This window comes from Podarcis gaigeae, assembly GCF_964106915.1.
Source record: "Podarcis gaigeae genome assembly, chromosome: 14".
In the NCBI taxonomy this organism is placed as follows: Eukaryota; Metazoa; Chordata; class Lepidosauria; order Squamata; family Lacertidae; genus Podarcis; species Podarcis gaigeae.
Window position 1 is genome coordinate 10,374,290 of NC_139690.1, and position 27,076 is coordinate 10,401,365.

At 44.5% G+C, this 27,076-nt stretch overlaps 2 protein-coding genes across 5 annotated transcripts in view; one reads left to right on the forward strand and one right to left on the reverse strand.

Annotated features, from left to right (window-relative positions):
• Positions 1-6,113: 6,113 nt before the first annotated feature.
• Positions 6,114-27,076, reverse strand: part of MYO9A (myosin IXA) — a 177,933-nt gene continuing 156,970 nt past the window's right edge. Inside the window, exons 36-37 of one of the 4 annotated variants that reach the window (XM_083712355.1) lie at positions 7,667-7,813; positions 6,762-6,849 (exon numbers count right to left, since the gene is read on the reverse strand). In XM_083712355.1, coding sequence (XP_083568481.1) covers positions 7,706-7,813 — 108 coding nt within the window. In that variant the 3' untranslated portion in view covers positions 6,762-6,849; positions 7,667-7,705. Of the gene's footprint in view, positions 6,850-7,666; positions 7,814-12,634; positions 12,732-22,830; positions 22,963-27,076 lie in introns of those variants that run through there. The other 3 variants (XM_083712354.1, XM_083712353.1, XM_083712356.1) reach the window with 3 other exon arrangements.
• NR2E3 (nuclear receptor subfamily 2 group E member 3) lies at positions 9,971-20,117 on the forward strand. The gene is made up of 7 exons (XM_083712986.1): positions 9,971-10,144; positions 10,533-10,636; positions 11,367-11,645; positions 12,322-12,503; positions 13,685-13,925; positions 14,292-14,397; positions 14,661-20,117. The coding sequence occupies exons 1-7, from the start codon at positions 10,029-10,031 to the stop codon at positions 14,791-14,793; spliced, it is 1,161 nt and encodes a 386-aa protein (XP_083569112.1). The 5' UTR covers positions 9,971-10,028; the 3' UTR covers positions 14,794-20,117.

The window sequence follows — 27,076 nt, forward strand, 5'->3', positions numbered from 1 at the left end:
CCTCCCACGGGCCGTCAGAATCCTTGCAAAACGAATCAGGCAAGCTTCCATCACGGATGGCTCCATGAATGGTCCTTCACCACCCCTGGATTACAGAAAGAGGGATGCAGATAACTTGACTGAGAGGTGTTCCTCTTGACAGTAGACCTGCATTGCACTTAAGCATGGAGTTCTGCCCTCATCAAAACTGGTCATGAGGTGCAGCGCTATCAAGAGGCAGGGATCTCGTGAAATTAAGCTGGTGTGTATATATAGAGCATCTCATTTGTTTCCGAAGTGCTGACACGAACACTTTGCCGAAGCTTGATCCTTCTTCCTCCTCCCCGCTATTTACCGCTACCTCCCCCCGCCATCACACACCTAGGTGTCCCTGATGATGATGTAACAGGTTATGACAGTAACACCAGCTCTGACAGCCTAGCACATTTTGAGATTTGAGAGCTTTGATAGTCTTATCTTCTTGTAAATAAACCCTGCTGCTGTTTGCAAGTGGATGGACTCAGGGGTGGGGTGGGGGGCTGCTGTTGACGAGGAAGGAGCAGCACAGCTCCCTGGCTTTGACTCACCTCTGACATGCCTTTGAGTTGGTGCATCTCAAAACACGGAATGCTAGGGACACGATCCGGCCACACTTAAGCATTTTTACAGCCCAGTCTTATTTTAAGTAGAACAGTGAACCTGTGGTGCCCTATAGCTTTTTGGACACCAGTTTACATCACCCAAGCCAGAATGCTAAATGGTCTGGGATGATGGATGTTGTAATCTAACATTTGGAGGATCCATGTACCTACAGGATCGCCTCTCCTGGTATGCCCCACGGAGGACCTTAAGGTCCACAAATGACAACACCTTGGAGGTCCCAAGTCGCAAGGTGGTTAGATTGGTTTCAACTAGGGCCAGGGCCTTTTCAGTACCAGCCCCAACTTGATGGAACGCTCTGTCACAAGAGACCAGAGCCCTACGGGATTTGACATCTTTACCGCAGGGCCTGCAAGATGGAGCTGTTCCACCTGGCCTTTGGTTTGGACTCAGTCTGACCCTTACGTTTCCCTCCCCTTATGGTTTTGATCTATGGGCTACTATTAAAATGAGGCTGCATTTTAAATTATATTTTAACCTCTATTTTAAAATGGTTTATTTTTTATTTTTATTGTAATTTTACTGGTGTTAGCCGCCCTGGCCGGGGAGGGCAGGGTATAAATAAAAATATTATTATTATTATCATCATCATCATCATCATCATCATCATCATCATCATCTAGTCAGCACTTCAAGGTAGCAGGAAACACATATAGATAGATATAGATTCCTGAAGGAATGTTTGTTATCTGAATATTCAGATAAGGTAAGTATTCAAACTCCACTTGTCTGAGTAGAAGAGGTTGGATATTTTTCATATTACATGATATTTGTTTGTTACCTGATTACCTAAACAGCAGAAGATTGGATGGCCATCTGTCATGGATGCGTTAGTTGAGATTCCTGCATAAAAGGGGGTCAGGCTAGATGACCCTCGGGATCCCTTCCAACTCTACATTTCTATGATTCTGTTATTTCTTTTGCTATATATGAGGCAGGCTGGAACTATTGCCCCTTCTGGATCTATTTTAAGGTATTCACCAAAGAGGACTTCTAGTCGAAACGTGTCTGACAGTTTTCGTTAAGAGAGCTCATGGCTCTCAGTTGGGGAAGGACATTGTATGAACTAGTTGATTCATGTTTGTGGTTGATGACTGAGAAGTTTTTGATGTGATATTTTATGGCTGTGTATGTAGGTATGATTTTAACATACTATATTACATTTCGTGTATATGTTGTAAGTAGAATTCATGTTCGTCACCCTGACTTTTCTTTTGTTTGTTGGAACTGTTGGTCAGGATACTATTCCTCTCCCTTCTGTTTGAGGAAGGAAGGATGAGAAAGAAAACTGATGGTGGAGAGATGACCCACAAAACCACTCCATTTTTATCCTATATTTTCTCCAAGGTGGTGTGGTTCCCCCGCTTAACTTTATCCTCACAACAACTTTGTGAGGAAAGTCAGCCTGGGTAATAGTGACTGGTCCAAAATCATCTTTTTGAGTGTCACGGCTGAGTGAGGATTTGACCATGGGTCTCGCCAGTTGTAGCCTGACCCTCTCTTCTCTACACTGCAGGTAGATAAAGAGACAGTGGGAACAAACAGCTTTGTTTAACCAAGTGAGATTTCTCTGGGGGATTCCACACACCCCTATTATGTAACGAAATCGGTTCGCTTTGACTTGAGCCCCCATATATAGTCGGCTAAGGTGGCTCTGGATGATGGGAGGTGTAGTCCAGCAAATATCTGTGAACCAAAGATGGAAGAGCACTCTGCTAATTTGTATGGAAATTGGAGCGGCAGCTGTCTGTATATTGACCAGGCTGCTCTGCGTACCCTAACCTCCATTCACCCTCCACTGTGCAGGAACCTTCATTCCGAAGCACAGGAGTGTGGCTGTGCTCTCTAAAACAAATCTGGAAACATGGGGAAGGGAGGGCACTCTTTCCAGCTAAAGCCCCTTTAAGCAACTAAGCCCTAGCGCTAAGGGGTTTTAGGAAGCATAACACAAAGTGGTAATTAAAGACCCCTCCAGGACCCTTCCCCCAAGCACCCTCCATAAGCAATTAATTACCAACCCTTCCAGGAGGGAGAAGGGAAGTTAATGACTTCTCCATGTAATGAGAGATAATTCTACTCCAGCAATCCTGCCCTGCTGCACAGGCTGCCTGCTGTTGCCGCAACCAAGTGGCACAGATCAGCCAGCTTTGGGAAGAAGGCTGGCCCGGGTTCAAGTGACCAGGGGTCTTGTGTTCAGGTCCAGGGGGTGGGGTGTGTCTGAAGGACCCTGGCAAACTGGAGCACATCCAATACAACAGCATCAGTCGTATCATGGAATATATCTTCTCCATTAAGGGTGCACACAGAATCACAGAATACAATTAGAAGGGACCCTGAGGATCATCTAGTCCAATGCAGGAATATGCAGCTGTCCCTTATAGGGATCGAACCTGCAACCTTGGTGTTATCAGCACCACACTCTAACCAACTAAACTAGCTAGGCATGTCACAATGTTGTGGTCTATGTCAGGGACTGAGTGTGGTTTTCCAGGCATCTCCACCTGGCCTGCAGGACTCCTCTCAGGTGCATCAGCTCTGCTATGCACCCTTCCTGGTCCTCATTGGGTCACCTATCTCACTCCTTTGGCTCCTCCACAGGGGAAAATATCTTTCTCCACAAAGGGATCCACCAGGGGACTATTCCAGGGTCACAAAAATAGATAGATAAATCTGGTTCTATAAGTATCATTTTTTGGTGTGCCACCTTGTGTATGGGATGACACAAAAATAGGAATATTAAACAATATTCAAATATAATGACATAAAAAAGCCAACACTGAAAGCAACTGATACATTCAACTCTCTATTTTTTTCCTGCATGCCTTCACAAATAGGGCTCTGACACTGGTTCATGATTTATTGGGATTGAAAAATCCACAGCTTTCCATAAATAACGAAAAAAGAAGTGAACTCCTTGAGGTATCAGCAGGGCTGTGTTCATTACATGCCCCTGCAAGAGGACTGACAGAGGAGAATTCATGGAGGCTTTCTCAATAGGGCTTATATTAATCTGGGAATAGCTCAGTCTGGTGGAGCCTGAGGTGCAAAGGAATAGCCAAACATGTCTTGGACAGAGTTAGGTCAGGGAGGATGGGAAGTGGTTGAGTGGGATAATCACATTGTCAATTAGGGTTGTGACGGCTGTATTCTGTCCTTTCCCCAAAAATGTCAGGGCAACATATATAGGATTATCCCTTTCTGCCCTCACAACGACCCTATGAGGTAGGCTAGTTTGAGTGTCAGGCCCTGCCACCTTTCAGAGCTGGAAACAGACAAAACCTCTTTATTAATAGAGAACTGGATATTGGGGCTAGCAGGAGCCAGGAATAGGGGGGAATAGGGAACCTGTAGAGAACCCTTGAGATCACACCCCAAGGTTGTACCCCACTCAGGGGAATGTGCAGCATTTTGGGGGGCTATTTGCCACAACTGGGCTCACCCCTGACAATGGCTACCTGGTCCCCAAGAAGCGTAATGTGCCAGAGCATGAACCTGAATGGAAACTTGGCAGTGCAACGTTCATAGGACATTTCTTGTAGGTCATCACCTTCATGGTCATGGACCTTAGTTCTCCAGGAAGGGACAGGGCAACCAAGCTAAGAATTGAAACCCTTGGAATTGCTTGGAAGTTGATGGTGGAATAACCTTTGTAGACCAGTCCCTAGACCTGGCGAGCTTCTAGCCAGCTGCTCTCTTGCTCAACATCAGATTCACAATGGTTTGTACCATGGACAGTTCCCTTGCTTGACTGAATGCCGAAATGGGAGACTGCAAACATTGTTGTTAGCATCTGCCTTGAGAGACAATGGGGAGATTCTGGAGAATCACAACACTTGCTGTGGCTGCAGAGACTGGTAACTTGTAAAAGCCTCATGCGTTGTTTTTGCTGTGACCTCTCCGGGGGTCAAGTGTCAGGAGCTAGCTGGCAGAATATCACACTGTTCAAGTTGGAGTTAACTCTTTATTTGCATATGAGCTGTACAAAAAAACTTGCAATCGAGTAATAGATCTCCACCACAAATTTGATGTAGGTAGATACAAGCACATGCTTTGGCTTTGCAGACAGTTATTCACATGAAGAAATTGGTGTGGATTGTGTATATCTGGGCTGAAATACGTGCATAATAAAGCCAGGCATTTTGCAGATTGTGAGTTTTGTTGTTGTTGTTGTTACATTTTGTTCTTAAATTTCTATACTAATTTCCATTACAGGAGCTCCAGGTCTTCCCCTGCTTTTTATCCTCACAACAACCTTGTGGGGTAGCTTAGGCCCAGGCTCACCCCAGTGAGCTTCATGACCAAGTAGGGATTTGAACACAGGTCCTGCACTAACATAATACTACTACCACACCATATTGGATTATCACACTGGTGTCCTAGTTCTCTTAGATTGGAAATGTTATGGTGGCAGAATGGAGTTGATTGAGAAACTGTAGGTGGAATAACTTATTTGCACATGTGAGCCTATCAAACAAATGGAACAACTTGGGGGGGGGGGTGCAATAGCTGAATAACTACATTTCATGGCACCATGCCAGACAACTGTTTTGCACTAGTGCAAATGTTCACAAGGGGGTAGCCATGTGAGACTGGGCATCTCCTGAAGAGAGCAATCACTGGGGGTTGGGGGAGGGAGGGAGGGAGGGAGGGGGAGAGAGAGAGAGAGAGAGAGAGAGAGAGAGAGAGAGAGAGAGAGAGAGAGAGATCAGGGCTGCAGACTAATTATGACCTTGTCACTAATGGCTGATGAAGCATCCATCACCATCTGGCCTCTGACTGGTCACAGGGATTGACTGACTCAGAGCAGCTATCTCAATCCTGGGGCTAATTGTTTTTGTTAAACTAGCAGACTCCCTACAGGCCTGCTCTGTTATCTTTTACCCCCCTCCTTGCTTACACAGAGTAAATGGATTAGTTGGCAGATTGCAGAGAATAGATATTGAGGTCTGGCTGGTGGCAGCAGTGTAGGTGATAGCCCCTCACCCTTTTCTCTGGTCTTCCCTGCACTAGATTTTTCCTATAGCATCAGAGGCTAAAAACTAAACAAAGATGAGCACCAGAATATCGTCACCATGTAAGTCAAAGTGAAATATCAAAAACCTAAGTTCAGCAAGACTTGAAGGTTTCAGAGTGATTGAAGTTGGAATCCCACAACCATTTAAACTGGGAATAAGTCCTATGGAACTTAATTGTACTTACTTCTGAGTAGGCATGCACAGGATTGTACTGTTAAGCTCCACTGAACACACTGGGGATTAGTTCTGGGCAACTAAGCATAAGGCTTCACTGTTAATTCATCACGGTTAATATTAAATCAAATAGGGGTGGGGAAAGAAAAGATTTCAAGTGCTTGTCAATCAAGCCAGTTCTTTGGCATGTTTTGACCAGGACATAGAAAGGATTCATTAACAAGCAATTGAGCGGAAAATTGTGTGCATGCTTCTCCTTAAATAAAGCAAAAGTAAAACAGGGGGTGGGAAATCTGTGGCCATCTATTATTGTTGAACTATAACTCTATAAGCTCCAGCAAGCATGGCCAATGGTCAAGGATGATGGGAGTTGTGGGCCTTCAACATATGATGGACCAAACGTATCCATTTCCTGGACTGAAGTGTGAACCACACCATGGTTGCAGTTGAGCTTCATTCCAAGAATTTCACAGGAGTTCCATAATTCAGTTTGAGGCCTCCTTCCCATGTGATCTCCTTGGTGTGACTCCTCATGCACCACGTTTTCTTCCATCAGTAACACAGGGTCTACTTGTGGATCCAGGGCATTCACCTGCCTGGGGGGGAAATGCCCCATAAAATATTCAGTTCTGATCAGCAGCTGCCTTTGTAGGTTGGCCAACCCTTTCCCTTTCCTAAAAGGTTTGCTATCGAGTCTCAGGGCACGAGCAAAAGTTGATGATGTTGAGGGGTCAGGGCAGAGGTAGATCAAATGTCTGGCAAACACAGGCAGCCTTCATCTCTCTGGCCTCCAAGCTGATGGCTGAACAAATGAGCTGTAATCATCCCCCTGGGGAACGGCAGCACCGAGAGAGAGCAGGGCCTGGCAGCAGTTTTGTTAAAGCTGCGTTGGAGAGAAATGGTGCGGACAGATTCAATGTCACAGGTGGGTTTTGGTTACAGCATCCTGGCACCATCCCGGGCTCGCTGATGGGTCTTCAGCACCTTTCCTCGCCTCTTCTCGTGTGGCTGATGGTTCCACCTTTGGAGAGAGAGGCTAAAGATTAAGAGGATGACAAATAGGCATCTGCTTACACAGCGTTAAGGGCTAATCTGCCCTGCTATACTGCAAGAGCCTTGAAGAGAAGGGATTCTCACACAGGCGTAATACGCACACATGCACAACTACCCCAGAGACTCTCAAGGAGAGCAAGGCTCTCCATGGTTTGTCAAAGGACACCTGGTAGGCTTAGACTGGAGAGCTCTGCCCATGGAAGATTCTTGGCTGGGTTGAAGAGTTCAGCCACTATTGGAGAGACGTGGCCAGCCCACAGACTGGATGCAGCTGCTTCTGGGCCAACACCTGAGGAGCAAGAGGCTGGATTAGTTAACACAGCAAAGGACAAGTTGCAGAAAGCAGGGAGCTGAGGCATCCAGCCTCTCAACAGGATCAGCTACCAGCATGGCTGTCTCCCCTACAGACTCAACAATGAGCAAACGGATGGAGGGCAGCCAGGCAGGTAAGTGGCATTGCTGCCCTTTGGACCATGTTTCTTTCTTCCCCCTGCCCCTTCTATTCAGGTCTGAGGTTTCTTCTTCTTCCTTGAAAAAGGCCTAGTTGCAATGGACTGGAAGGGCACCAACGGGTACTGCAATTGGGTACCAAAGGCACTGGAAGCTGTGGCAATGGATGTGGCTGATGATGCTAGTAAGTGTTAGAGCCAAAGAGAACCTCTCTCTCATCACGATTCCATAGTTTTCACCTCTGAGCTCACATGGTGAGCTCATCTCATCTGGCTTTCCTGGAGCAAAGTAATAGGAATATAGTTTATACCAAGGCAGACTATTGCTCCTTTTACCTTAGAATTGTCCACCCACTGGTAGCAGCTTGCCAAGATTTAGGACATGGGTATTTCCCATCTCTGCTTGAAGATGGCAGGGATGGAACAGGCGATCTTCTGGATACAAAGCATGCGATCTGTCACTGAGCAAGAGCCAGACCTCTTCTGAAGAATCAGAAAGTGAGGGAGGTCACTGGAGTCCCACAAATGAAACTATGAAAACTTCAGTCCAGGTGACGCCTTTAATCCTCAAGGCCACCACATGTGGAGGAGTGGTCTTTGTTTATTTGCACGTAATGAATTCATTTAGAGCAGCAGTTTTCATCTGGGGACTCATTTCTTAATTTTTTTTTACCATAGATTTGTATGGTTGTGGTACAGCTGTTGTGACCCATCTTAAGTCAGGCCCCAACCCAATAAAGGGGCCCGACCCACTAAGTGCAGACCAATGATTAAGAGAAGTGGACATTTCAAACTGCCAATTTTCTAGCACTCGGATAAAACTGAACAAACGAGTGATTAAACAAAACTCTCCCACCACCCCCTGAAAAAAATGGTGGACCAGAGTGGCTAAATACTTATCTGTTAAACTATCAGGTAAATTTAGGATCCTGAGAGCCAAAGTAGACTAGTGATCAGTGTGTTGGGCTATGATATGGGAGACTTGGGTTCAAAGAGGTCTTCCATCTTAGGACCCAGTCACTATCTCTCAGCCTGGAGTACCTCACAGGGTTGTGGTGAGGAGAGCATGAGAGGAGAACAATGTATACCATGCTGAACTCTTTTACAGGTGAAATGGGATATATAAAAGAATATTTTTTAAAAAATTATGAAGGTAAAAAAAATGAAGTAGAGTTTTGTTACCTAGCTGGTTTATTATGGCTTGACCCATCAGATACACTGAGCAAACCTAGAAATTGGTGGGGAATTACCGTATAAACTCAGTTTGTGGTGTGGTATAGAATAAACAATATTAACAGTCTGATAACTAAAGATAATGATGTCAGGAAAGCAGCTGCCTGTTATTACTTTGCTCTCTGAGTTGTGCTTTGATATAATAAAATATCATATGTGATGGATGGGGTCCTGTTGGCCCGGGGGAGGGGAATCCTAATTGTATCTCTGGTATATTAGAAACTCAATTTTTTAAAAAGTTTTTTTAATTTAAAAGATAAGCTGCCTATTGGTTACCTTCCAGGTGCAATGCTGCGTTTTGGTTTAGTTTTACTTTTTCTTGTTTAACTTGTAACTGTTTTACTTGTTGTAACCTCCCTTGGGACCTTGTGTTGAAGGGTGGAAAATAAAGTTTGTGTGTGTGTGTGTGTGTGTGTGTATTTCACACCAGTGGACTGTTGTTGTACAAAATAAAGCATAAGCAGGTGGCTGGTAACTTCACCACACAATAGATTGTACAATCTGTTGCACAAGTTTCTTCTAGCACAACTGTTGTGTTGGATTCTTCTGTTGTGCGATATTAAAACTCACCTGTCCATCCCTGTGCCGGTGGACAGGGGACACACGATACAGCCCACTGTGTGTGTGTACACACACACACACATTTTCTTCGTTATTCCAGTTCTGTTCCCAACAGATGGAAGTGAGTCTTTTACTGCTCTTTTACAGAGAGGGTGTTTCTGTCAAGTAAATATTGGGGGCCTGCAATGGGGGAGCAAGCTACTTACCTGCTCCCCACCTTTCCCCTGGATTTGTTGTCATTCAAAACATGTGGAGATCTTCTCTCTTTTTCATTTCATTTTAAAATCATCTCTATCTTCCTTTCTTCTTTTATCTGCTTTGCTTTTGTTTATGATTTGTTTTGTTCTTTGGTGTCCTCTGCTCTGAGTTAAAGAGGGTATGCACACAAAGGTGATGTCTGGCTGGTGTAAGAGCCTGAGTGAGAGGCAGGGCTGGAGAGATCTCCACCACTTTCGGTGAGAGACAAGGGTTAAGATTTACCTCTGAGAGAGCTTTGTATCCCCCCCCCCTTTCTCTTTTCCTTTCCTTTTTTCCTCCCTCTCATTCTTTTTATTATTTAGTTTGTTTTTCATTGTATTTTATGGTGAAAAGTTTCAATAAAAATCTATGCAGAAAACTCAAAACATGTGTGGGGAAAATGCCCCTGTTTCATTGTGTGGTGCTCCATTAAGATGCCTAGATAGCTCCATTGATAAGTGCATGCTGCTGATAACACAAGGGCTGCAGGTTTGGTCCCTGTATGGGAGAGAGAGCTGCATATTCCTACGTTGCAGGAGGGCTAGATCCCCAGGGCCCCTTTCCATCTCTACAGTTCTATAATTCCGTGATCTGTCCAGCCCCCTGATGCCTCTCTTGTTTGTTGCTAATAGGACTGAGCCTGACTCCCAGCAAAGCTGGCAGCCCCATGTTGCTGTGCAAGGTGTGTGGAGACACCAGCAGTGGAAAGCACTATGGCATCTATGCTTGCAATGGCTGCAGTGGGTTTTTCAAGCGTAGCGTCCGCAGGAAGCTCATCTACAGGTAAGGGTGACATCTGTCCCCAGTAGGGCTCAGAATATTTAGTGTGTCAATGCATTAATGTGTTAATTGCATCTATACCCCCATCTTTCCTTCTGCCTAATGGTAGGGCTGGTCCCTTTCAACTCCTCCCTCTCTCCCTCCCTTCTCTACTTTAAGACAGTTATGGGGGCTCCAGGTTTGATCTGAATTAGGGATCTGGATTTTACCAGACCCACTCCAGCATTCAAGCCACTGCACCACAGTCATCACCAGCTCTCATCAGCCCCAGCAAGCATAGTCAATAGACAGGAACGATGGGAATTGTAGTTCAGTGACATCTGGAGGGCCACATGTTCCTCACCCCTGATCTGCCGCCTGATCCAGTGCACTGCATCCTTCCTTTTGACAGGTGCCAAGCTGGCACAGGTATGTGTCCAGTGGACAAAGCTCACAGGAACCAGTGCCAAGCCTGCCGGCTGAAGAAATGCCTGCAGGCTGGAATGAACAAGGATGGTGAGTAGAGACTGGGAGACCAGGAAAAGGCTCTCACCTGTTGGTCTTCCAATGCATAATACATTATTTGTGGGGACGTGGGTGGCACTGTGGTCTAAACCACTGAGCCTCTTGGGCTTGCTGATTGGAAGGTTGGTGGTTCGAATCCCCACGACGGGGTGGGCTCCCGTTGCTCTGCCCCAGCTCCTGCCAACCTAGCAGTTCGAAAGCATGCAGGTGCAAGCAGATAAATAGGTACTGCTGTGGCAGGAAGGTAAACGGCATTTCTGTGCGCTTTGGTTTCCATCACAGTGTTCTGTTGTGCCAGAAGCAGTTTAGTCCTGCTGGCCACATGATCCAGAAAGCTGTCTGTGGACAAATGCCAGCTCCTTTGCCTGAAAGCAAGATGAGCGTCGCAACCCCATAGCCGCCTTTGACTGGACTTAACTATATGGCTGGTGAGCACGCAGCTTCCCTCCCAAGCCTCTGCGGGGATCGCTCTCCTCCTGAGGAGGCTTGGGAGGGAAGCTGCATACCCGCCAGCCTTATGGTAGGTAGTGTGCAGCTGGCAGGGGTGTAGGGAAAGGGGAGGCCACCGGCAAAGCCGCGCAGCTCCCCCACTTGCTGGGGCACCCCAGAGAGGCCAACGCCCTGGTGCGACGCGCCACTAAGCCCTATGGGAAAGATGGCTCTGCTGCCAACCCTTTGATCTGTTTGCTTTGCTGCTGACCTCTTGCCTGTCCTGCCTCAGCTGTGCAGAACGAACGCCAGCCCCGCAGCACAGCCCAGGTGAGACTTGATGCCGTTGACTTGGATCCCGACAGGCAAGCTGAACACCTGACCACAACACGGGATGTCCTGCTGCCACCACCACCACCACCCTGCCCCTCCCTGCCGAGCCACAGGGGCCCCACCACCGGCTCTGCAACAGGGGCTCCAAGGGGCCGACCCATAACTCCTCCCAGCAACCACCGCTTCATGGCCAGCCTGATGACAGCCGAGACTTGTGCCAAGTTGGAGCCAGAGGATGGTCAGTGGCTGGGCATGGGTGCAGAGGGGGGAGGCAGGCAGTATGCCAAGGAAGTGATAGGGAACCTCTGGTCATCCAGATGTTGTTGAACTACAACTCCCAGCCTCCCCACTCATTGTCCAACAACAACTAGAGGTCTACAGGTTCCCCACTGCTGCTTCTGAACATGTGGCCTTGGTGACATCCTACTTCCAGCTTCCTTAAAACCACAGAAGACAGCTGGTGCAGATGCATTGATACACACCATGGCTGGTTTTGATTGGCTGTACTGGATTCAACCAAGCCTGTGAGACCTTCCTCTGCTGCCCCCTAGTGAACATTGATAATACTGCCTCATTTGGGCTTCCAGCTCCTCCTAGTTTTGCCTTGTTGTCCACTGAAGCTTCTAGTCTCTGCAGTTACAGTGGCCAGGTGTCCATCTTAATAGGAGGACTGCTTTATGCAGTCATTTATCTGGAGGGCTGTCAGAGGAGAGCTTGGTTAGAAGGGCTTTTAGACCAACTGAAGAACCATAATTGAAATTGTCCATCAACGCTGTGCATTTATGCCAAGTGATCTCGGGTGGCGATGTGTTAAGTGGCTGCCCTCTGCGAACATTTCCTTCAGAACAGATGTGTCTCTAAACTTGCAAATCTGCAGCTCTACAGTGTTGACAGGATGATTCTCCCTTCTGCAGCTGAGGAGAACATTGATGTCACCAGTAACGAGCCAGAGCGCCCAGCAGGAGAGGCACACGTGTCCCCATATCCCCCCTCCAGTTCCGAGAGTGTCTATGAAACCTCCGCCCGGCTACTCTTTATGGCTGTAAAATGGGCGAAAAACTTGCCGGTCTTCTCAAACCTGCCCTTCCGAGACCAGGTGAGTTCCTTGGCCAAGTCCAGTTGTGGATTACTTGGGCTCAGGCTAAGGCAGGGGTGGGGGCTGGCAACATATGTTGAGGAGGGGCCGTAATTCAGTGGATGAGCATTTGCCTTGCCTGCAGAAGATCTCGATCACTGGCATTTCTAGGTTGGGCTGAGAGAGTCTCCTTTTTTCTCTTTTATTGAAGAATAGGATATTTTAATGCCAACATCATCACAGAGGTGTCTGTGGATGGGATATATTGATTGAAAATGGAGTGACCATTCTGATTTTATGGCAGTGGGCAAAACTTTATTGTAATTTTTGAATAAATGTCTTTAAGAGAGAGAGAGAGAGAGAGAGAGAGAGAGAGAGAGAGAGAGAGAGAGACTCTAGCCTGAAACCCCAGAGAGTGTCTGCCAGTCAGTGTAGACAAGACAGAGATGGATGACCTAATGATCTGATTCAGTATAAGACAACTTTCTGTTCTGTTTCTGTTCCTGGCTCTTATTCTCTTCTACTTGAGCTTATTCACTGAACCAGGAAGCATCCAATTGTACCAAAATACTAGCTCGATGTGTTAACTTCTACAGGTAAAAATAGCACATGCTCTAAATCGGGATGGGGAACTTCTGAAGGCTCCCCCCTCTGTGGCCCATGAGGCCCTCTTGGCTAAGCCACACCAACTTGCCATGTACCTGACGTTATATATGACATCAGGTATGGGGCAGTTGAATACACAGCTGGGCTAAAGGTGATTTGCAGGAGTGACCGCTGATCAATGGCATCTGCAGAGACTTGCACATAGCACTCTATAAGCACCAATGCTCAGCTGAGCCTAAATTTACATATATTGCTATACAGTGATATTGACAAATTTAGAACCAGATGTATCTTTATCTATAACTGAGGTGGTGAACTTGTGGACCTCTCTGTCTTATTGGACTCCAACCCCCATCAGCCCTAGCCAGAATGGCCAGTTGGCAGGGATGAATGAGTTGGTAGCCACAGATCTCCAGTCCAATTAAATAAAAATGGGGAAATAAGGTACAGGCACATTATGTAAGGACTAAGGAAGGCAGACAGCAAGGTAATTGGTTTTGTGAAAACTGGTGCTTGTTGGAAGTGTAAAATGCATTTCTGTGAACACAGAGCATCCATAATCTGTTATCTAATCTAGGGTGTCCTGTCCTTTGCAGGTGATCTTACTGGAGGAAGCCTGGAGTGAGCTGTTCTTGCTCTGTGCCATCCAGTGGTCTTTGCCACTGGAAAGCTGCCCCCTCCTCTCTGTGTCAGAGCTGACCCCCACCCTCAATGGAAAGGTCGTGTCATCAGGAATGGACATTCGTGTCCTGCAGGAAATAATTGCACGTTTCAAAGCGCTTGGTGTAGATCCCACTGAATTTGCCTGTATGAAGGCAATTGTACTGTTCAAACCAGGTGAGCGGGCTGTCAGGAAGAACATGTAAATCATAGAGAAAATTGTGCATTTCCTCAAAATTATAGTTATAATTTAAAAGCGCCACCCCAGTAATGTTTTTCATGCAAATTACATAATTGTTTTTGAATAATTTATCCTGGCTTTGCTCCTTTCCCCTCCTTGTGCTTAGTCATGAAAGCTAGAAGCTCAAGATGGTGTGCCAAATGAGTTACTGTCCATTTCCAATCCTCCTTCAAGGCTGCTGCATCCTCTGTCTTCAAAATATTCCATGAGACCCTAATCCTGTTTTAAGATCTCCAGTAGAGCAGTGTCGGTGTACACATATTTTCCTTAAGCAGAAGTCTTCTGTTTCTTTTCTTTTGCAGAAACACGAGGTCTGAAGGATCCAGACCAGGTTGAGAATTTGCAGGATCAGTCTCAAGTGATGCTGGGACAACATAACCAATTACATTACCCCAGCCAGCCAGTCAGGTACCTACAGCTGAGTGCTCCTCCTTGCTGTTATCTTCTCAATTCTTCCTTCTGAATGCATTCATTCCAACCCAGCCCAGGCAACATGGTAGTGCTAACTAAAGCCAGTGTTTCTCCAACTGTTGTTGGACTACAACTCCCATTATCCCTGACCACTAGAAATTGTTGGAAGAAGGTCATCTCCATTTCTCTGCTCTCAAATGTGGTGGAAAATTTTGGGATATAATTTTAACCTAACCTAAACTTTTGTCTCCTCCTCCCAGGTTTGGAAAGCTGCTTCTGCTTCTGCCTTCCTTGAAAGTTATTTCTTCAGACCGCATTGAGCTTCTTTTTTTTCGTAGGACCATCGGGAACACTCCCATGGAGAAGCTGCTCTGTGACATGTTCAAGAATTGACGCCTCCAAGATTCCAGAATGCCAGTATTTCTATTTTAAAAACCTTGAACCAAGCACAAGACACAAACAAATGCTTCCTCGTGAATAGGCTTTGGCTTGTCATAGACTGGAAGGTGGCATTTGCCTGCAGACCAGGAAAGTCGCTAGGACCCAAACACTGAATTTTTACAAGGAGTGTTAATAGTTGCCTGAAGTCACACCCTCTTATTATGGGACCCTTCTTATTCTTTCCAAAGAGGCAGTAGGTTTGGGTGTATGTATGTATGTATGTATGTATGTATGTATGTATGCATATGCATGGAGATGCACTTTGTACCTGCTCAGAGAACTCACCATTGTTTCCATGGCCGAGTTTTGGCCTTGAAAACAGGTTCTTGGACTCAAATTCAGCTCTAATTTTAACTATAAAACTCGCTCCTTAGTGCTGTAAAGTGCTTCTAGCCCACAAAGCTTAGAATGAACAAGTAGCACATTTTCCTTTAAAGACAATCAAGTGTACTTCTACAATTCATAGAAGAGGAAAAACAGTGGAAGGGGGTGTTTTCCTCTACCTTACTAAAGGACAGCAGTATGGAAGAGTAGAAGAACAGAATGATTGGAAAATACAGCCTCTAAAAGGGGGCTTCCTGATTGTTTAAAAATTAAGATTTTTCTTGGCTAACATCCTGTTTTGAAGTAAATTTTGAGGACAATCAAGGCACACCACAGCTTGTACACGAAACAAAGAGAAGGTTGGGGCACATGCCTGGACCTAAGCTAACCGAAATATTTGACTCTGCCCTTTCATACTAAGTGGGAGATGTTAGCTCTAAACTTTTTATGTGACAAATGAGCCCAGTTTGAAGGCAGAATCCCTTTCTTAGGGGCTGCTGATTCAGGAATTGGGGAATTTGCTGGCTCTTGGACTTGTATAAGTATTAATAAACTGGAAGCTTGTATACTTTTTGAATTTTTTTAAAAAAATCTGCTTACTGTTTGCAGTTCTGACCTATTCACCTCATGTGGAAAGTCATGTAGCTGAACAGATCCAGTTTCAGGCCTGGATTGGGGCTCATAATCTATAGTTCAGATGGGTTTGAGAGTGTTGCCTTTCTACTGCAATCCAATCCTAGACTTACTACAGCGGACACCCACTGTCTTTCTAGAGATTGCCAGACTGCAAACTGGAGAACATCATTTATATTGAAGAACTGATGATCCAGTTCTGTGGAAGACCCCTGCTCCCTTTGGTTAGGCTTCTATTTCATGACAATCAATAAGGTTGTTGATGACAGATGACAACAAACTGAACTTGCCGGAATGTCAGGAACAAACTCTTTTTATAACCTATGACTAATGCCTGGAATAGAGGCATAAGGAGAGAAAGCATGTAGCATTCTGCTAGGGACAGAGTAATGAAAACCTATAACCAGTTCTGCTCCTGTTTTTCTAGAAGGGGTAATATAAGAAGTTTATATGGAAGGGCAGTCATACTCAGGTTAGCGGGATGAAAGCATCCAACATACTAAGAAAAGGGTTAATGTTCACAATGGCCATAGCATGCCAAGAAAGGATTCTGGGATGTCATGTACCTTTTTCCAGAGGCAGTTTGTACAGTTATGAACAGTCTTATGTGTGACAGCAGCTGAGCAGTCCATCTGTTCAGCTGCTGTCTGCCTCAGAGTTAGTCAGTCTGAAGGAGTTTTAGATACAAATCTATGTAAGATGTATTAATAACCTGAGTAACACCTGCCTGTTTTGTACATTTAAACTAACGAGTGCAAATACACTGAGTAAAAGCTATTTGTTATTTAAACTTTAAAAAGAGAGTGTCTTACGTAATTTTAAATGACCCAGTCTTTTCTTTCACATAGCTCTGTAAATAATAATATGGGAATTAGAGTCTAATTCCCACAAGATTCTGCTATTGCAGGCATCAGGCATTTGCTAGGGTGGCAAGTGTGACGGAAAAGTTTGTTTGTTGTGCATTATGTCACCAAGTGTTTTTCTTTCTTTTCTTTTTCCTGCCAGCAACCAGTTAACAAATGGCAGCGTCTGATTGGTCGGGGTCCAGCGGTGGCAGTTTAAAAGGAGAGGATTTGGAGAGACAGATTGAGAGGTTGGGAGATAGGGAGTTGGTTCTGGACAGAAACATCCACTCTGAGGAATATATCAAAAGCTACAGAAAGGAGTCTCTGAGCTTAGTATGAAGGACAGTGTGTGGTGTCCTGTGAGAGTAATAGGCCAGGAAATAACTGGGAGGCTGAGCCAGGAGAAGTAGAAGCTGTAAGAGAGACAGTCTACTTAGGTCCCATTCCAGTCAGGAGGGGAGAGATTCTTCTAGAAAGAGAAGACTCCCAAACCAGTCAAGAGGGGTGTGGCAATCCCTTGGGTCTGTTACTTGGAGTACCTCAGGAGTAGGATTGTCAAAGGGGTGTGTAACTGACAGAAAGTGCCACCTTGTTTAAGAACCAAAGTATTAAGTGATAACAACCATGGAACACCTGAGAAAGAACTGAAGTGAAATAACTGGAAATAAACTGAGCATTTACCATTTAGTCTAAAAACCTGTAATCTCTACCTGAAGCAAATTAACTGAACATAAGCAAGTGATGTTTAAGAAAAGCTGTGCTTGATTAAGAGACCATAAAATCAGTTAGATGTAATATAAATGTTATTAGGTAAACGGTTACCTGAACATTATAACCTGAAGTACCCTTTGTTTTACCCACTTTGTGTCAAAAACTTACTTTGTTTAATAAAACCTTTCTTGTTTGTTTGATCAAATCCTGCTTGAGACTCCAAATCATTAAGTTTTCCCTCACACAAGTCCCCCACTAGATAATCTGGCGTAAATTGAAGAAGTTCATGTATTTGGTGTACCGTGAAAGGACTGTTGCGCCGTCGCAGCAAGTATAAACTATCCTAGCCCCAGACACAAAGATTTAACAATACTTTTTTTGCTGAACATCAGTATTAAGCAAAATCAAAACAAAATCAGAGACTACTTGAAGCTCTTTGATAGTATTATGGTCATTGAAGTTCAATGTAAATATGTTGGTTTTTTTAAAACCCCCCCCCCCAATTTGGGACTTAACTTTCCCCCCTTTAATGTGGGACATTTAAACCAGGAAGGTAAATGGGGAGGGGATGCTAGAATTAGATTTGAGGGCTTGCCAGGGTTAAACAATGGAAGGTAGTCCATTTTTTGCATCCTTATGAGGCAACTCCCACCAGTTCCTTGGATTTGGAGTTTGTCTTTGTAATAAAATAGCTGTAAATGTGTGTGTGTGGCGGGGGGGGGGGGAGCTCCAGTTCTTGACTTTAGCAGTAATGTATGTCTCTTTTAAAGTGGACCTTTGAGGAGCCTCATTTTTTAAACAGACTGATTGTGATAGCAGCCCTCTTTACTGTTTCTCCACCCATCTGCATTTTGCTTGAGTAATGTGATTCTGGGAGTGACTTTCCCCCCCTGCCCATCAGTCTGTGGAGCTTTTTGCCCATGTAGCATCACCGAGCGTCCAGGGCATAGCCAGAAAAACAAAGAATTCTACCTCCTAATATTTATGCTGCCCTGAAAACAGAACACCTGTTGTGGTTATGGCTACTGAACATTCAGCACAAATATCTGGCACTGCCCTACCATACTTGGAATCAAACTGGCATTCGTTATTCTGACGTTTCCCCCCTATTTTTAAGCCAGAAAGCTCTCTTTTTCCACAACAGGTATGCACCTGACAGTTGTCTGAGAATTGCTTGGATAGATATGAACATTTTTAAATATCTGACAACACAATGAAGTGAATAAGGAATAGCTTTGAACAAGAGCTTGGTCTCTTTTATGCTGCGGGACCTTCTAACAGGGCCCTTGCTTATGAATCCCAGTGCAAAAACCCAATCCCTGAATTCTGCTTTGACAGCCCTGAACTTGAAGCAGCAAGATGCCATGGATGAGATGTTAGAATTTAACCAGATCCCCTGCTCTTGGGTTTTCTAGTAGGGGAAAAATAAGACGTTTATATGGAAGGGCAGTCACACTCAGATGAAAGCATCCAACATGCAAAGAAAAGGGTTAATGTTCACAAGGGCTATAGCATGCCATGATAGGATTCTGGGATGTCATATACTCTTTTCCAGAGGTAGTTGGTACAGTTATGTCAGTTATGAACAGTCTTATGTGTGACAGCAGCTGAGCAGTCGGTCTGTTCAGCTGGTGTCTGCCTCAGAGTTAGTCTGTAGGAGTTTTTGTCTTAGATACAAATCTATGTAAGATGTCTTAGTAACCTGAGTAACACCTGCCTGTCTTGTACATTTAATCTAACAAGTGCAAGTACACTGAGTAAAAATTATTTGTTATTTAAACTTTAAAAAGAGAGTGTCTTGTGTAATTTTTATAGGAGGGAAAAGGGAACAACCCAGTCTTTTCTTTCGCATAGCTCTGCAAATGGGAACTAGAGTCTAATTCCCACAAGATTCTGCTACTGCAGGCATCATGCATTTGCTAGGGTGGCAAGTGAGACGGAAAAGTTTGTTTGTTGGGCAAATTGGGTCACCAAGTGTTTTTCTTTCTTTTCTTTTTCCTGTCAGCAACCAGTTAACAAATGGCAGCGTCTGATTGGCTGGGATCTAGGGGTGGCAGTTTAAAAGGAGAGGATTTTGAGAGACAGGTTGAGAGGTTGGGAGATAGGGAGTTGGTTCTGGGCAGAAACATCCACTCTGAGGAATATATCAAAAGCTACAGAAAGGAGTCTCTGAGCTTAGTATGAAGGACAGTGTGTGGTGTCCTGTGAGAGTAATAGGCCAGAAATAACTCGGAGGCTGAGCCAGGAGAAGTAGAAACTGCAAGAGAGACAGTCTACTTAGGTCCCATTCCAGTCAGGAGGGGAGAGATTCTTCTAGAAAGAGAAGGCTCTCAAACCAGTTAAGAGGGGTGTGGAAATCCCTTGGGTCTGTTACTTGGAGTACCTCAGGAGTAGGATTGCCAAAGGGGTGTGTAACTGACAGAAAGTGCCACCTTGTTTAAGAACCAAAGTATTAAGAAATAACAACCATGGAACACCTGAGAAAGAACTGAAGTGAAATAACTGGAATAAACTGAGCATTTACCATTTAGTCTAAAAACCTGTAATCTCTACCTGAAGCGAAGTAACTGAACATAAGCAGCTAAAGTTTAAAAGAAGCTGTGCTTGATTAAGAGTCCATAACATCATTTAGATTTAGTATAAATGTTATTAGGTGAAAAGTTACCTGAAATAACATTATAACTTGAAGTACTCTTTGTTTTACCCACTTTGTGTCAAAAACTTACTTTGTTTAATAAAATCTTTCTTGTTTATTTTATCAAATCCTGCTTGAGACTCCAAATCATTAAGTTTCCCCTCATACAAGTCCCCTACTAGATAATGTGAGGTAAATTGAAGAAGTTCGTGTAATTGGTGTACCGTGAGGTGGTTGCACCATATGTAAGTGAGGGATGGCCCGACGGTATCAGGGGGATTTATACTTGTGCCGTTGCAGCAAGTATAATTATCCTAGCCCCAGACACAAAGCCAATTGACACAAACAGAAAAACCTAAATGGCAGACTTTTCCTATGAAAGTACCATTGCAGAATATCTAATGATCCTAATGAAAAATCATATGTTTGAATTGTTCTCTGTGTTTAAAAACGTAGCAACCTCCCTGCTTACAGAAAAGTAGTACATTAGGGGAGGGGATCCCTGGAGAGAGAGAGAGAGAGAGAGAGAGAGAGAGAGAGAGAGAGAGAGATCTCCTGCCACCTAGTGATTAAAATGTGCCCTTACAGTCTGAAGTGGCATAGTCCCAGAACCACATAATTTATATGGCCATGTTAACACTTCCCTGCTTTTAACTTAGGTTTCATGCTCTCAATATTCCCCTCACTGTCTCCCAAAGACATAAAAGCCTTTGTCTAGATGGTTGATTTTGATCATCACCATGTATGGAAAACATCTGCCACAATCACTTTATTTTCCATTGTTTTCTTTTTTAATAAGCTAGAAGGTATTTGTACATAAAGTTGTTTTTGTACAGCCATATAGTATCATATTTACAAAATATTACACAAATTGCCCTTGGTGGTTGTCACTGGTAGAGGCAACAGCAGTGAAAAAGAAAAACATGGACATTAATTGGCTAACATACAAGGAAATATTAGAAGAAGAAAACAACCAATTAAAAATTAAAAAATACGAAGAACTAAGGCAGGTATGAACTGGCTACAACATTACCAGTTAAATGAAATTTTTAAATCAGACAAAAAATAAATGGATTTGACACAAAGATATCAGATTTAGAAAAAGAACTATTATTAAATAACAAAAAGATATTGCCAAAAACATACAGATTATTACTGGATTGGAAATTTAAGGATGAGGAGGTGAAGGAAGTGGTGGTGAAGTAGGAACACGATTTTGGCTATCCAATTGAGATGGAAAAATGGGACAAAATATGGGGGAAAAACCCTTAAAATTCACTGCATGATATCTGATAAAAGAAAACTTTATGAAAATGATTTACAGATGGTACCCGACCCCATCCAAATTAGCAAAAATAAATAAAAATAACAGCAATATGTGCTGGAGATGTAAACAAAATGAAGGAACCTTATTTCACATATGGTGGACATGTCCCCAAATCATGATCTATGAGGAACTAAAAAGAATGCTAAAACACACATTTTTAAAGAAACCTGAAGCTTTCCTATTAGGCATTCTAATGATAAGCATCCGAAATGAAAATAAAAGAGTGTTTCTTTATGCAACAACAGTGACTAGAATGCTAATAGCAAAATACTGGGAAAACGAGTTAATACCAACGAAAGACGAGTGGCAAAGTTGTGTGAGTACTTCGAACTAGCCAAAATGACAGAACTAATAAGAGATCACTCTTATTAAAAAAGGAATGGGATTGCTTAAAAAACTACCTGACAAAATATGGTTCCGAAAACAATACTTGTTTGTGCTTAGATTAATCTCACAGATATAATGGATATAATGGGTCCTTCTTAGAGGGCCCATGCTTACGAAATCCCAGTGCAAAAACCCAATCCCTAAAGTCGGCTGCTTTGACAGCTGGGGTCAAGAATAGGTCCTGGAACTTGCTGAAGAAGCAGCAAGATGCCGTGGATGAGATGTCACAATTTTGCTGCAATCAGCTGGTGCGGTTCTTACCATAAATTCATTGTTTCCAAGTAGTTCCAGCTGCTGGGCATTGTTGTAATTGGCAGCATCAGGCTCTCTTCTGGCCTGGCCTGGCCCGGCTCTTTGGCTTTTGTGGGGAGCATAGCTGTCAACATTCAGATTTGAAAATAAGGGGTCAGCAGCCTCGAAAATAAGGGATCAGCAGCCTCACCTGTCCCAGGGACAGTCTACGGGATATCTAACAATCCTGGATAGCAGCGGGAAGCGGTGGAAAGCGGCGCTGGAATAAGGGAATGTCCCGCCAAAAAAGGGAAGGTTGACAGCTGTGGTGGGGAGTTCTTCACATTCTTCAGCTTCTGCTTGCCCTTCTTGGGATTGAAAGTCCCTCTAGTGGTGAACTGCGGCTTGTCATCCAAACCTCTGAGGTGTCCTGGCGCTTGTTCGAGTGCTGAAGTATCTCCAGAGGGAGCTGCCCAGTAGAAAGGCGATTTTAATTTAGCCTTGGATCTTTGTTCCCAGTCCCAGTACAGTTAGCAGCCTTCATCTGTTTCCTTGGTGTGAGGTATGATTATTACTAGGCATGCTCATCAGTCTAAGATTAGAACGTGGTTGGTGTAATGGCTGATGGTGTCTCACAAGGCTATTCATGATTTCTTAAAACTGTAAAAAGCAACTATCTCCCTATGTCATTCTCTGGAGAAAGAGGCACGGGGGGGGGGGTTTCCCGCCTATGTAAAAGGTTTATTCTTTCCCATCCACTATTTATTTCCCACCCTCTCAGCTTTTAGAGGGTACCTCCCTTCCCACACAAGCAAAGTAACACAAGAGAAAAAGGCTGGCAGGCTCACATTATAGATAAGGCTTCAGAAATTACAATGCAGCATGTCTTTTTTTACCTGATTGTTTTAGAGACATCCTGAGCACTCCGAAGAGGGTCAGTAGTATCTGGACTGCGGAGAATGCAGGGAGCAAACACAATTGCCAGGGCATTAGCTGACATCCGATTCGTCTCCTCCTCTAGGGCAATTCTAAACAGCACCAAAATATGACACCATCATTTTTTGTGAGAAGGCACAAAGTTGGAAATTTCAAAGTTTGGAAACAAGTTAAAGAGAAAGAAAACCAAATATGCTGGGGATGGGATGTAAAGAGATATGGGAAAGGACTCTCAAAGACTGTGGGGAAAGTTCTTCCTTAAAACATGAGAGGCCAATTCATGAGCTACATTTTGCCACACCTCTTCTACTTATGACCTCAGCACTGATGGCATACAAAGGGGCCAATGTCTATGGCCTGTTAGGCACATCAAAAGATGTACTGGCCACATTCAACACTGCAAGTGTGTTAGAAAAGGAATAATATAATATTTTTCCACTAACATGATGACCACAGGGTAAAGACTCAAATTCTAACGTTTTGCTTGACAACATAAGGACAATGGCTAATTACCTAGAACAATCTGACTAGCTGCTGCTGCTGTGTGTGCTTGGATTGTAGTGCTCATTGGAAGATCATAATCAGTGTGATTTTAAGCAAGTCAACGACACACAGAACATGATATCCAAGACAGCTTTCTTGCCACACTGCATGGCTACAGTATACATGCACAAGTCTCTGAGCATGCAGTCTGCCACCACAAGGATAATAATAATAATAATATTTTTTTTATATATATATCCCACCCTCCCTGGCCAGAACCGGGTTCAGGGCAGCTAACATCAGAAAATAAATCCTGACACCTGAGGTGGTCATCTCACCTTACTCATGGATTGGCCGGCCCTGAATAAATATCTGCAAAGAGTAAGGCTGTCGTAACTTCCGTCATAGAGCTTCAGTATGCTGATGACAACATAGTGTGTGCATGCTCAGAGGATGACCTCTAAACCATCGTAAATATCTTCGCAGAAGCTTACGAAAATCTTGGCCTATCGTTCAACATCCAAAGTGCTGCACTAACAAGTACAAAATAACCCCTCTGCAGCACCACAAATCCAACTCAATGGTGTAATGTTGGAAAATGTTGATCACTTCTCCTACCCGGCAGTTATCTTTCCACAAGGGCCGACACTGATGCCGAAATCCAGCATCACCTGAGCTCTGTGAGTGCGGCTTTCTCCCGATTGAAGTGCAGAGTGTTTGAGGACCGGGACATTCACAGGGAAATCAAAATGCTTGTTTACAAAGCTATTGTACTACCAACCTTACTGTATGCTTGTGAAACATGGACCACTTATAAATGCCATCTCCAACTCCTTGAAAGATTCAATCAATGGGTTCTCCGAAAAAATTGACACATCACTTGGGAAGAAAGGCGAACTAATACCAGTATACTGGAAGAAGCAAAGATCACCAGTGTTGAAGCAATTATTCTTCAACATCAACTTCGTTGGACTGATCATGTTGTGCGGATGCCTGATTATCGTCTTCCAAAGCAACTACTCTATTCTGAACTTAAAAATGGAAAGCGTAATGCTGGTGGTGAACAAAATAGGTTTAAATACTGTCTCAAGACAATTCTTAAAAAATGTAGTATAAACACCAACAATTGGGAAACACTTTCCTGCGAGAGCTCCAACTGGAAACCAGCCTTTACCAAAGGTGTCGTGGGCTTTGAAGAGACTTGAATTCAGGATGCAAGGGAGAAAAGTGCTAAGAGGAAGGCATGCTTGGCAAACCCTCACCAAGATCAACTCCTGCCTGGAAACCAATGTCCCCACTGTGGAATGACGTGTGGATCCAGAACTGGCCTCCACAGTCACTTACAGACTCACTGTTAAAACCGTGTTCATGGAAGACAATCTTACTCGGCTACAGGTGATTGCCGAAGAAGCAGCAGCATTGGGATCTGCTGCTCCTGTGGATCCTGCCCCCTGAGATGGTTGCCTCACCTTGCCCTGTGGTTGGACTGGCCCTGCAACTAAGTCCTATTCAAAGTAGACCTACTGAAATGAATGGACCTAAGTTAGTTACTGATGCTTCATTATCTTAATTTTGTGTTGATTACTGCAAGCTAACCTTTTCAAATTGCATTTGTTATTTACGGTAACCTACTAATTAGGGAGACTATGAGACATATTACAAACTGCAAGGAAAGTGGTTAGTGCCAGGACCTCAGCAACAAATGCCCTTTCTACAAAACAAAGCTTAAAGAGGCAGTAAGGTCACAAGAGGGAGGCTCTTAAGGTACAGAAAAAGAATGTGATCCTTATTCCAGTGGGATATAAGAGTAATAATTTGGTAGGATGTGCCAGACCAGTTTACCTTTAAGGCAGTACAATTCGAAGGCATATATTCTGTCATATATTCATCCAAAACACCTTGAAGGTATTGACCCACACCCGGACAGGGGATTCATGCCAGTCTCTCTGTTCAAGCCTCATTGTTTTCTCTAGAATCTATTCAAACAGGACATATAGGTCTTTGTACTGGACAGGGGTGTTGCAAGGGGGGTGCGGTCCATCCCAGGTGTCATGCCTGGGGGGGTGACAAAATCCGCTCAGGCAGATCGGCGTGGCAGCGCTCGCACCCCCGGTGGGCTGTTTTTTTACGTTTGGCATGATAGTTGTCGTGAAAATCCGCCCACTGATTGCACAAATACACCTGGCAATCAGCTTGGCACCCCCTGGCAGGTGGCATTCGCACCCACCAGCGGGTAGTTTTATGTGATCGGCGATTAGATTTTCACGATTGGGGGGTGGCGCTGGCACCCCCAGTGGGCAGTGCTCGCACCCCTGGCTGACCAGCCAGGGGAGGTGAGCACTGCCCGTTGGGTGTGCCAGCGCCGCCCACCAATCGCGAAAATCTGACCGCCAATTGCGCAAATACACCCGGCAGCTGGGCATATTTGGTGATCAGTGGTTGGATTTTCACGATGGCGATCATGCCAATCGCACAAACCCGCCCACCGGGTGTGCGAGCGTTGCTATGCCACAGGGGGCAAGTTGCGGGGTCCCCTCTGGTGTGCACGGCTAGTGCCCTTCTTAGATATGTCTCTCTTCCTGTCAGGTTAGGCACGCGTGGGTCACCCGGAGAAGGCAGTGAGCCGGGCTGAGCTGAGGAGTGAAGGGGGAAGCGGAGAGTTGCGAGGAGGAAAAAAGAGATTTAATTCGGAACTCTGGCGAGGTTTTTCTTCTTCAAGCCTCTGTTTCCCTTTCTTCACTTAGAGAAATGTCATAGTGTCTAAGTGCACTGAAGCACTTGCATAGTATTAAGCACAGAACAGCATTTATACACTTTGTATATAATCTGTACAGTTAATACGTATTAATTAAACTACTGCCTTGTCTTATATACAGCAACTAAAGGAGATTGTGCAACTTGCCACAAGAAAGTTTTCGCCATGAACTTGTATTAATGTTATTCCCACTTCTCCCATTGGTGAGAAATCTGTGCATGGTTCCCATTCTTCCAAAGGTGCTGGAGGCTATAAGAATAGATTTGGCAGTCAATTAACTTTTGCTTTAGCTGAGAGCAGCTTCAGACATTGCAAGTAAGAGTGTTAATGGCTTGCAATCTTTCCCTTCTTTCTTTACTTGTGTGGAATGTCTGAAATAGTCACTCATACAGTTTCTCCTCAGAGGAGAGATGAACGGAATGGCTTTTTGAAATTTGTCCACACATACAGGAAATAAAATGCAGATATGAAGGGAGAAGAAAATTAGAAGCAATTAACTCAGGATCTCCCCCTTTCTTTTGGCTAGACATTTTATACCTTCCATCTGCAGCTGCAGTCTTCTGTGCAGCTGCCAGTTTTCCAATCTCTCCTTGGGACATTGTTTTGTGAAGTATTGTTTGGCCTTCATTTGAAGAGAAGTACCGTAATAGCTGCAAAAAATTCAAGCGCAATAAATACTTCAGAACCAGTAGGGTCACTGGATATTGCAATGATATACAATCATCTTGCAATGGTGGACTCAGAGGTGGAGGAAGGGGTGTGTGGTGGGTGTGGATCACCCTGGGTGTCACCACTGAGGGGGGTGACAAAATGCTGGGTGTCACTCATCATGGGGCCTGCAGCGCGCCCGAGCCACACGTCTTTCCTGGGAGAGACGCGGTGGCTTGGGTGTGATTGGGCCCTGCACTGCCCAAGCGGTCTGCCCGCTGCCTCAACCCCAGCTGTAGGGCATGAGCGGGAGGAGGCAG